The 11,788-nt window shown below is 33.9% G+C and overlaps 1 protein-coding gene across 1 annotated transcript; it reads left to right on the top strand.

Moving 5' to 3' along the window:
- The first annotated feature begins 10,562 nt into the window (after window positions 1-10,562).
- Window positions 10,563-11,788, top strand: LOC114721399 (disease resistance protein RPS6-like). Its single transcript, XM_028907227.1, has 2 exons — window positions 10,563-10,982; window positions 11,436-11,788. The coding sequence occupies exons 1-2, from the start codon at window positions 10,768-10,770 to the stop codon at window positions 11,764-11,766; spliced, it is 546 nt and encodes a 181-aa protein (XP_028763060.1). The 5' UTR covers window positions 10,563-10,767; the 3' UTR covers window positions 11,767-11,788.

The raw sequence follows: 11,788 nt of genomic DNA, 5'->3' as shown, positions 1-11,788 counted from the left end.
CGTCATTACTTCATCCTCCTCTTTGTCACGTTAGCCCTGCCGTGTTTTTTTTATTTTAAAGTTGTTTTTAAAACAAGAAACCAAACACATCTTTCTTTTTTTTTCCCTTTTACTCTGGGACCTCTGAGTTGGTGGGTTGAGGTACAGTGCTCAGTACACCACATAGTTTAAATCTAATTTGGATGTTTTAAATTTAAAATGTTCAATTTGTAACTTTTAAATTATAAATTTATTTTTCATATAAATTTCATGGGGCCAAGAATACATAATACCAATAACTTATTAAAAGAAATGTTAAAAAAAACTCCGGGAAAAGCTCCCGCGAGCTCCCCTCACTGCGCCGTACATGGTTCTTTCCGTCTTATTACCTCGGGTCGTAAAGTATTCATTTCAGTGTGTATGAATGTATGGTCATATAATACTCCGATTTATTGGGCCTTTTCTATTTCTCTCTGCATTAAAATCTATTATGGTCTCTCTCTTATCTTAAAATCCGAATCATATGTACTCATTAATGGTAGGGACATTTTTGAAGCATGTTTCATAGATTTTGTGCATATTAATTATAAAAAACTAATTTAACTCTCTTTTCAGAGTCTCAAATTAATTAATTTTGATTTTTCATTTAATTGGAGGAAGTATATATATTTATACTTTTATGTGGCTTATTTAATTAAAGAAGCTCATATTAGTCATGTTTGGTGCGTGGGTCTCAATTTTGATGGATTGGGAATGAGAATGAGATTGGGTGCGGAAGTGAGATTAAGAGCGAGATTGGGCTTTAAAATGATGGTTGGTCTAGATTATATTTGGGGGAAATAATTACATTAATTTTATTTTTATGTTAATTATAAATTATCAAAAGACTATGACAACCTTATTATTAAAAAAGCCCTTATAATTACTTTGGTGGAAAGAAAGTGCATTTTGGCGTCAAGAATCTTAATCTCAGGATTACATTTTTAATAGCACCTCAATTTATAGTATTTCTCAATTCCATCTATATCGATTTGTTTAATCCTACATAATAAGTAAGTACTCATTCCGAGTACTCTCATTAAAGCAGCAATCAATAGCGTAGGTAGCTAGGATAACTAATTAGATTTTTGTTATTAAACTGAAAAGCTTTTGATTTTTTATTAAATTTAAATAATTATAAATAATTTATTATCTTGTTTTTAATAGACCGGCCTAGTCAAAACCCAAAAGTTTTGGATAGATTGATTGTGTGATGTTTATATTTTTTGTAGTCCTTTACTTAGCTGACATCATTTTGAATTCTAGAACATAGCAGTCCATCAAGTTTGTGCTTATTTTGTTGAATTATATATGAATGATTTAATTTATACACGAATATTTCATTAATGCATTTTTATTTGCAAGATACTTTATTTCGAATTATATACCAATGTTTTTTTACATATTATGTTATTTTAATCAGGTCCCATCGAGCTTAAACCTTGGTTTGACCTTGTGGCACTTGAATTATTGTCTCAATCTGTTCAATAATTAGTCCGGTTATCAATATCTTGGATTTCTTAAATTACAAAATTACTTTTCAAATTTCCAAGATATTGAAAGCAAAATATATATATATATACACACACACGTGTGTGCGTGCGCGCGCACATGCATGAAATCACATTGTTGGTCCGTTATAGGGCCACGAATAAATATGTGGGATTCTCCTTTTCAAGTAAAATGCACGGACGATTTGCTATGTTAAATGTTTTTCAATGAACTTCACAATTTCTTCTTTCAACAAAAAAGGGGAAGGGAAAATCCTAAAAAAGGTCCTTGGAATATGAGAAATGCCAGATTGGGTCCTTAAATTTCGAAAATGACAGAATGGGTCATTGACCCAATCTGTCATTTGTGAAATTCAGGCGAATTGACAATTTTGCCCTCATTTATTCATTCACTACAATGATTCAAGGAATCACTATAAGAGTTTAGGTGTTACTTAGATTCATATAGCGAATAACTACTTACTTTTTCATAGTCAGGTGTCTTGTTATTAACTACAACTAATTCTGTAATCACTAGAAAAATGTAAGCATTACCTAGATTTATGTAGAGAATAACTACTCATTTTTTCATAGTCAGGTATCTTATTATTGCCAGGTACCTTCTTATTAACTACAACGAATCTTGTAATAATTATAACAGTGTAAGCGTTACCTAGATTTATTTAGAGAATAACTATTCACTTTTGCTCAGGGGCAAAAATGTCAATTCGCCTGAATTTCACAAATGACAGATTGGGTCAATGACCCATTTTGTCATTTTCGAAATTTAAAGACTCAATCTGGGATTTAGTATATTTCAAGGGCTTTTTCTGAGATTTTCCCAAAGGGGAAAGAAAGAAAAAGAAAAAATAGATAAAAAAATGGCATTCTTTATTTTTTAGGGTATGAGGGCCAATGAATTATCATTTGCTTCTTGATTATATTTACAATTTTTATGGTTATTCACAATAAATATTAACCAGTGTTTGTGTACTTAGCTTTTCCACATTAAGTATTTGATGGTCTGTTTTTTTCCCTCAAGAGTTAATTTTGTTTCTTTCCTTTCTTTTTTTTTGCCGGTGAACTTCAAGAGTTAATTTTCCATTGATTGAAAACAATGTTTTCACTGAGCATTTTTGGTTTAGATGAAGGATTTTACATATAATCGTTCCCACATATTTCATTATTTATTTTTTTAAAGACGTTCATCTCATTCCCCTTTGAAATTAAATGCTTTCATGGTAGTCATTGGAGACTTTGAAAATCCTCAATCTTAGCCACTCTGCTTACTTCTTGCAAACTCCTGATTTTTCAAGACTGCCAAATCTAGAAGAGTCGTTCCTCAAAGGCTGTCCAAGTTTGTCCAAGATATATCATTCTATTGAGCTTCTTCATAAACTTCTTCTAGTAGATTTGGAGGGCTTCATAGATTCCCGGGAAGCATTTATAGATTAAAATGCTTAAAAACTCTCATTCCTGGTTGTGAGAATATTGAAAAGCTTGTGGAGGACATAGAGCAAATGGAGTCTTTGACAACTCTAGTTGCTTAGACATTGAAAAAAGTGCCATTTTCTTTAGTAAAATTAAAAAGCATTTTACATCTATTTGTTTGCACTCATGAAGGATTGTCACGTCATGTGATTCCTCATCGCTGCCCGTCTTGGATGTCCCCAACAAATAATCCACTATCTCGTATTCCAACACAAGTGGGTAGGCCATCATTGAGTTTGTGGAATATGCGAAATAGTTTCCATGGTTGATCTTCAACAATTCCTCATAGAGAACCAAAGCAACAAAATCTTTTGTTGGAAGATGGGTTGGAGATTCCTCATTCATTGTGTGCCACCAATTGGGTGGACATCTCAAGGCTTGAAAGTTCTTTGGGATGTCTTAATTGGATAGAAGTCTCAAGTGTTTCACGCACTTTCAGAGATAGTTTCACAAGTTCCCTCTTTCTAGATTCATTTTTTTTAATTTCCCTTTTTCTAAAAAAATATTTTTACATGCATATTATATAGTTAAATTAGAGGTTGTGTTTGTTTTATTGTGCAGGGGTTGGATCTGAAAAAGTATAGTGATGATTATCTCCCTGGTCACAATTATCCCTATTGGCTAACTTTCAAGGGTGAAGGAGATTCTGTAAAATTCAAAGTGCCTTTAGTTAGTGGTCATAATTATTTAAAAGGGATCACTATTTGTTGTGCATATTTCTCCTCAGATGATTTGGATAAGAAGACATGTGAATCTCCTATAATTAGCTTCATGATAATAAATCTACCAAGAGAACCACTTTGGTGTAGACTGAAGACAAAATAAATTCATTGGAAGAAGCAGAAAGGAAGGAAATAATATCAAATCTAGAATGTGATGAACAAGTGGAGGTGAAAGCAATTTTTGAAAATGGGTTTATTGTGGTGAAAAATAGCAGTCTACTTGATCTATAATGAGTTATTTGATAAAGAGATGGAGCCTTCATCATCAGAAGCTACACATTTAAGTGGCACCAAGCATAAATGTGAGGAGAGGAGCATTTGAAATTTGGAAACTTTCTTCCGTTTTTGGCTGCAACACTCACTACAAAAAAATTGACTCCTGCTAAAAGTTTTCAACAGCGACTTGAAAAGTCGTTGCCGTAGCAGCCATGGCTGAAAACTTTCAGTGGCGACTAAAAAGGTTGCCGCTGAAAGATACTTTCAACGGTGACTTTTATAAGTGTCGCCGCGACAAGTCTTTAAGTGGCGACAAGAATGTCGCCACTGAAAGACACTTTTGGCGGCGACTTTTTTGTCACCGCTGAAAGTAATGCCTAAGAAGAATTGGCTTTACCAACGCCACGTCATCGTCACCGGCCGCCACATCATCATCGTCGGTCGACACGTCATCGTCACCGGTCGCCACATCATCGTCGAGGGTTGCCACATCATCACCGTCGGCTGCCACGTCATCGTCATCGCGGCCACATCATCACCGTCGACCGCCACATCATCACTAGCCACCTCCACATCATTGCCACATCACTCCTCCTCGCCATGTCATCGTCCAAATATTTTCACCTTAAATGTGTCTTCTTCAAAGTTCGAACTCGTGACCGCCTCCTTTCGTATCCAATCTTCTTGCTACTGAGCCAGATTGAATTTGTTTATTAATATTGTAAAATAAAATATATATTATTATATTACACTTTCAGCGGTGACACTTTTGTCATTGCTGAAAGTCTTAGTTTCAGCAACGACTTTTTTTGTCGCCATCGAAAGTTGTCGTCTAAAGTTTTTTTTTTTTTGGTAGTGACTTTTTATGATTTTTCTTTTCCGTTCACGACACTTTTCACAAAGTTAATATTTCGTTTCAGATCAGGTACGCATATGGTCGTACGTAGAGCATTATATTCTCCCATTTGTGGCTCTCTTTTTGCATATAATGTGGTGTGATTTTCCTTTATGTACTTCTTCCTTTTTCTTCCATTGGTTAGTGTTTGGTATAAAAATGAAAATAAAATTGTGTCAAGAGTATAAAAATAACCAAACATACATGTGTCATTAAGACTAAATTGAGAAAAGGTTTACTATGATTCTCTTTGGTGTACTTAATAAGAAATTAATTAAATCAAGTAATTTTTGTTTCTTTGACGTGCTATTAATGATTGTTAATAATTTATTTATCATATATACATGAGGTTTGTGCATTATACCAAATAAATACGTTAAGTTTCTTGGTTAGACTCATCTCATGTTTATATATATATATATATATATATATATTCTTAATTGCCATTCAACAATGAGATATCGGACTTTTTCTATCTATCTAATAATGATGATCTTTTCTGGTCTATAATTGTAATTTAACCATCAGCATATTCCGCGTAGCTATATATAAACAGGGAATTAGACTCTCTATTTATTTTCCAATAAAATACTCCCTGTGCTATTATATAAGTTATAAATAATTAATTACGTAATTTGGGGAGTTAGCTAAAATTGGTTAATAACAAACAAATACATACATGTGTATGTTCATGCATTGTTTGCACTGCTGCCGGACATCTTCTTCACACTACGGTGGCCAGTTCCCCAAGAAGAAGGACCAGAAGCCACTCTTTGAAGCTATTCCAAAAATCAAAGAAGGTTCTGTAACTCTCTTCTCTACCTCCCCCCGCCCCACGGGGTTTTAATAATAAAACATAATTGATGTTTTATAATTCTCTCTCTTCTCTCCATTATTAGTGGATGTGTAGAGTTTTATAGATTTTGAATGTTTTTTTTTTTTGTTTCTGGGTTCGTTTTTCAGATCTTTCACATGAATGATCCTGTTTATCACTACTTATTACTCTATGCTTGATGTAAAATATTACTTCCATATTTACTTATTTTGATATCAATATATATATAACAGAAAAAAATTATTTAAAACCTTTTAATCTTATTCCTCTAATTTTTCAAATTCAAGTCGTCAAAAGTTTGACTTTTCCCTCGCACCAAACAGACTCTCCGATAGTCTCTCTCGCATCTTATTGCCCAGCTGTGCTATGTATCAATCTTTCATCCATTCTTGGGAAGATGACCCAAAAAAAAAAAAAGAAGCTAAAAATTTATAAATACCAAACAAGAAATATCAACAAAAATTTATTGTCATTTGTAAATTCAATATTGTTAACACTAAATAAAGTATTGTTACCAAGCTTGATTTGGGATTTAGTAATTTCTAACTTCTTTTTTTTTTTTTTGGTCCTTCTCCTCGAATTTTTCTTTCCTTGTTTGATTGTTTGGTTTTTTTTTTCCTTGGGAAAATGTTATAAAAGGACGACAATATAGTGAAGGACGTACTACTAAATTCATAAAAATATCGTTGTGTATATAATTTTTCTTTTCGTCTGTTTAAACTAATCACGGCCGCATCTTTAAGGAAGGAAACAATTTTGCTTTCAACCTCATGACCGCTCCAACGTCATCAAAAATATCATGCAGGATGCTCAGTTCAACAAAGCCAAAAGCATTTGGAAGTATATAAGATTTAAATATTTTTCTTTTAATAAAAAGACCACATTATCCTCCACAATTTTTCAGCTTGAACAACCACAGCCGGCTTCCTCCAACTACTGCCACAGCCAGATTCTCCATCAGTCACTTGTAATCATCAAACCCAGTGAGGCCGCCGACGACCTCAAAAGCAGATAGGAAGAAAGTTTGAAATTTTTCAGGCGAAGAAATCAATGAAAAACTTCCACCATTGAAGCTCTTCAAATCTCGGTGGCTGAGCTGGCTGTGATGTCTCCTCCAAGAACAACCTCGAGGAACTTAGAAATCTATCCCTCTCAGGCTCATCGTGCTCCAGTTGCGGAAGACGATTCGACGGCAAATCTGGTTACAGAAGATCTACCAAGTTTGATTTTCAGACTTCGAGGTATTGGACAACGGAGAAGGGCGGAGTTTAAGAGGTGAAGGATACGATGAGGTGGGCTTCGATTAGGGAGGTCGCTGTCACCACAGTTCGCGTGCACCGTCATCGGCGAATATGAAGATTGAAGACCCATAGTCGTTGTCGCCTTTCCCATTCTCTGATCTTGGGTCCAGGGACCACGATAGGGTTCGAGGCTGCTTGTCGGAGTAGACTTGAAGTGGAATCGGACTCCACGTGGAATCAACATGGCACATACCTGAAGATGTCACATACCAAATGGGCTACAACATTTTTTTCCCACTAAAACATAGGCATCCCTTGATCGGAAGCAAACATATTCAAGCTACTATTGGGCAATAAATATGGACACTTCTCCTAGTAGGGATTTGAACTTTGATTCATCATATTATGAGAAATTACCCCTTCCGCTAAACCCAACCTGCTGGTAAATGGGCTACAATATGAATTTCGCCTTTCATTCTGTTTCCATAGTCCCCAATTTCATCATGCCAAGCGGAACAACAGTTTATTTGCCCAAAGTATGTCAGATATGATTTGGTTTCAATATTGTCCTAATTAGAAACTTCAGAATATTTTCTTTTAATTTTAGAATTTTATAATAATTTTTTACTATTTAATTCATAGAGCTAAATTGATAGTTCTTCACATATTTACTTCCTCCAACTTCAAGTGAAATAGAATTGCATGTTGAATTTCTTCCCTTATATTTCCCCCTTGTCCATTGATTTCTCTGGTTTCGCCATCCTTTTTTCCCCCCCAAATATCTCTCCCTCCTTTCTAGTCTTTTTATTCTCCCTCTTTTGGTGATAACTATTCTCCCTCCCCCCCCCCCCCCCCCCAATTAGTACATAAGATATGCTTTGTATGATGACATGGATTATATAAATTTTGTATAAAACTAAGTCAGCTACTTTTGGGTCTGCAAATTAGTTAATTGGGTGTTATATTTAAAATTAAAGGATGTATATATACTTTCTATGTGGTTTATTTAGCTAAAGAAGCTTATAGAGTTTAATCCTTGATAATCCAGTGGAGGGAAATTTTGGTTTATTATATTTTCATTTCTCTTAATAATTTAATTAGAATCAAGTCAATAATGTCGCATAAAATGACAAAACTGATGGAAAGGAGATTGGATGAAAGTGATTAAAATTAAAATATAAAAATACTTACTTTTAATTAAATAACTTATCTCCACTTTCTCGTGCTCCAAACTTTACGAATTTTAGAAACAAAAAATGCTTGAGAACTTCGAAAATTGAATTTGTTAAGTAAAGCAATCTAAAGCAAAACCCACAAAGCCTAACCTTCTGTATCATTTCCCTCATCCGCTGTATATATATTATTAAAAGGCAAAAACGCATCACGGAATCAATGAGAAGTTCACTAAAGCTGCCAACGATGAGGGTGAAGAAGCAGAGGAAGGGGATGCTGGTGGAAGACATGGCGAAGGACTCCAATTGCATGTATTATCAGACAAAGCTGAGTTGGAAGACACATTTGCAATTTTTAATTGGTGTTATGTAATATTTTTTGCCATATAGAATAGTTATTTGGTGATTGAAAATAAGTTATATGTAATAAGGATTATTAAATTATTAAATTTGAAAAGATTAAAGACTAAGTTAAAAAAAAATCAAAATTTTTAGGGATTGAGTTGCATCGGCCATTGGGTCATCGGTGAGAGATTGAATTATAAAAAGTTAAAACTTAAAAGATCAAAAGATTAATTTTCACTAAAAAATTCATTTTGGTTTTATTTATCAAAAAGTAAGTACCTTTTGTTTTATATTGTTTTATATATTTATTAATATTTTCCTTCTATACCCTATTTCTCTTCAAAATCAAAACTGATTTTAGTGCTTGTTGCGGTGCTCATTATTATAATGAGATCTATACGATCTAAATATAATTTCAAATTTCATCGGTTCAGATTCAAAATTTTTAATTTATAATGTTGAAACAATTTTTTTTTTACTGACAGTTAAAAAATAATATTTATTTTAAATTTTGTATATGTTAAAATATTAATATTATTAAAAATAGGAAGAATCTCACTGGAAAAAAAAATTGAAATTACTAAATCTTAAATAAGAAATTCCGACAACAATGTGTTGTTATTTGTAAGTATATTATTGTCAAAACCTATTAAAGTATTGTTACCAAATTTGAATTTTGATTTATTAATGGGTTATGGTGCAATTTTGACCTTGATCTTATTTTTTTATGTGTAATTTTGCCCCTAATCTATTGGTGGTGGAATTTTGCCTTTAATCTTATTTCTCCAATGCATTTTTGCCCTTGATCTTTTTTTCTCGAGTGCAATTTTGCCTCTAATCTTTGGGTGTAATTTTGACCCTGAGCAGCAAAATTGCACACATGAAAAAAAAAAAAAGAACAGGATCAAAGTTGCACCACTAAAAAGATCAGAGGCAAAATTACATTTGAGAAATAAGATTAGGGTTAAAATTACACCTTAGCCCTTTAATAATTTCAGTCTTCTTTCTATGGAATTCTCCCCTTAAAAATATAAAAATATATTAAATTTCAACCGCTTACGTTTATTTGGATAGTTCATCTTTGGTTTCCGTCACCAAACTGAATCCTTTGCAATCCTTCCAGACTGACGCAAAAGCAAAAGGCTTGTGTTGTGTCGACAATTACTTTATTATTCACCGTTAAGGTATCGAAAGAAAAGTAGAGGCTACTGCTTCATACAGGGAACCCCCCCCCCCCCCAAAAAAAAAAAATCCCTTCACGGAGCTGACAATCAATTTTTGGTGGGCGAATCTCAGCAGAATGCTCTCACCTACATTCTCCAAAACTGCATCATTGATCAGTGCAAAAGATTCAAATCTTAATGCATGCTAATAATTCCTCCAAGAGAGTCATCAAGTCAACGGCTCCTAGTGTAGCCTCCTCGTTTTTCTTGTTCCCATAGGTCGCTTTCTGGATTCCTTTGTTTCCTTTCACTCTTTCTCCATTCACTGTCCTGCAGAAGCAGTAAAAGCCTCATCTCTCTCTCCCTCACCAACCCAGCAATTCAAAGTAACTTTCGGCTCTCCATATATCTACAACTTCTTGTTTGTTTTGATTGATGCCATGATGCTGGTTGCCGCAGTATTAACGGGTTCTTCTTCTTCTTCTTCAGAAAGAAACCACTGATCGTTCCAACACTCCCATATCTTTGAAGCCCATAACTGACAGAAGATTCCATGGATCTGGTGAACCAGCAGCGGAGAAGCCGGCAGGGTAATCCATTAATCCTTTCACTTTGAAGTATTAAAAGTCCCTAAATGCTTATTTTCTACTATTCTTATTCCTGCCTAGGATTCAAACCCAATTTTGAAGCCTGAATCGAAGCTTCCGGCTACCTCCAACTGCAAAATTAGATTTTGTTATTAAATTGAAAAGCTTTTGAATTTTTTTAAAAATGTTAAATAATTATAAGTTAATTTCTTATCTTATAATTTAGAACACAGGATTTGGCTAATCAAAGGAGCCAATCAATTATCTTCTAATTCTTAATATATTCACAATTTTTATCGTCATTCACAACCAATATTAACCTCTACAGATCCTTTTACGTGCTTGTGTAATTTAACGTGCATGCAGATGATAAATATGAAGTGTTCTTGAGTTTTATTAGAGACGAAGATGCTCAAGAATCTTTTACTTCCTGCCTCTATTCATCCCTAAGGGAAGCTAGAATTTCCGTCTCAAAGCTGATATCTCAATTGAACTATTGCTAAGCATTATTGAAGGTTGTAAAATTTCAATTATCATCTTCTCTGAACACTATGCTAGTTCTAGAAGATGCCTCAAGGAACTCACAAAAATCATGGAGTTTCGTAGCGCACATGATCAGATAGTTGTTCCCGTATTCTATGGTGTGGATCCGTCTGAAGTTCAAAATATAGAATCTACTTTTGGACAATCATTTCAAAATCTTATACAAAGAGTTTCACCCACTGAAGATCAAGTGTTAAGGTGGAGGACATCTCTCACTGAAGCTGGAAGCATTTATGGGTTTGCTGTACCTTATTTCAAGTCCAAGTAATTTATTTTTCTTTTCATTTTGTGTTTATTTATTTATTTTAATTCTATGAAGGTGTGAAGATCATAATCGAGGATACTAGATTATTGTTTCACAAGACTGACAGGTTCTGATTAATCAAACATTCAGGGAGAATTTAGGTTTTGCTTATTTTCTAGCTAATAAATCTTCATAGACAATGGAAAGGAGTTATTGTGCACTTGATCAACCTCCACCTCTGGAGCAAGAGCAGGAGATTGATGAAGGGGTTTATGTTATCCAATTGTTCTGTTGACTTGTCTTTGTAGAATACAGTTACTATTCACAAATTATAATAATAATAATGCTTTTATGTTTGAGTTCTTGATGTAAATATATGTGTGTTGCTCTTGATACCACTGTTATGCTTTATTTGTAATCATGCTTTATTAATCAATGCTCCCTTTTCTGCTATTCTTTCTTTATGATTACAGGACTGAAAGTGAGGTCATTCAGAAAATTGTTGAGCATGTTCGTTATATATTGGATAGGAGAGGCCCGTTGTCTCAAGACGACGACGATCTAGTTGGAGTGAGTTGTCAAGTGCTAGAAGTGATTAGAATGTTTCATAATCATCAATCCAAAAAAGTTCTCTCCTTAGGGATATGGGGAATGGGGGGGATAGGCAAAACAACTCTTGCCAAGCTCGTTTTTGAGCACATTTGTGACGAGTTTACGAGTACGCTTTTCCTTTCAAACGTTAGGGAAGCTTGGGAGAGGGAAGAAAAAGATTATTTACAAAAAATTTCTTTCAGTAATATGTGAAGCAACATATAAGAAAGTAGGA

The sequence above is a fragment of the Neltuma alba genome, unplaced genomic scaffold (genome assembly GCF_004799145.2).
Source record: "Neltuma alba isolate B1F8T4 unplaced genomic scaffold, ASM479914v2 tig00012036_pilon, whole genome shotgun sequence".
Lineage (NCBI taxonomy): Eukaryota > Viridiplantae > Streptophyta > Magnoliopsida > Fabales > Fabaceae > Neltuma > Neltuma alba.
Note: the sequence above shows the minus strand (reverse complement) of the source record. Positions and strands in the feature narration are given on the sequence as shown.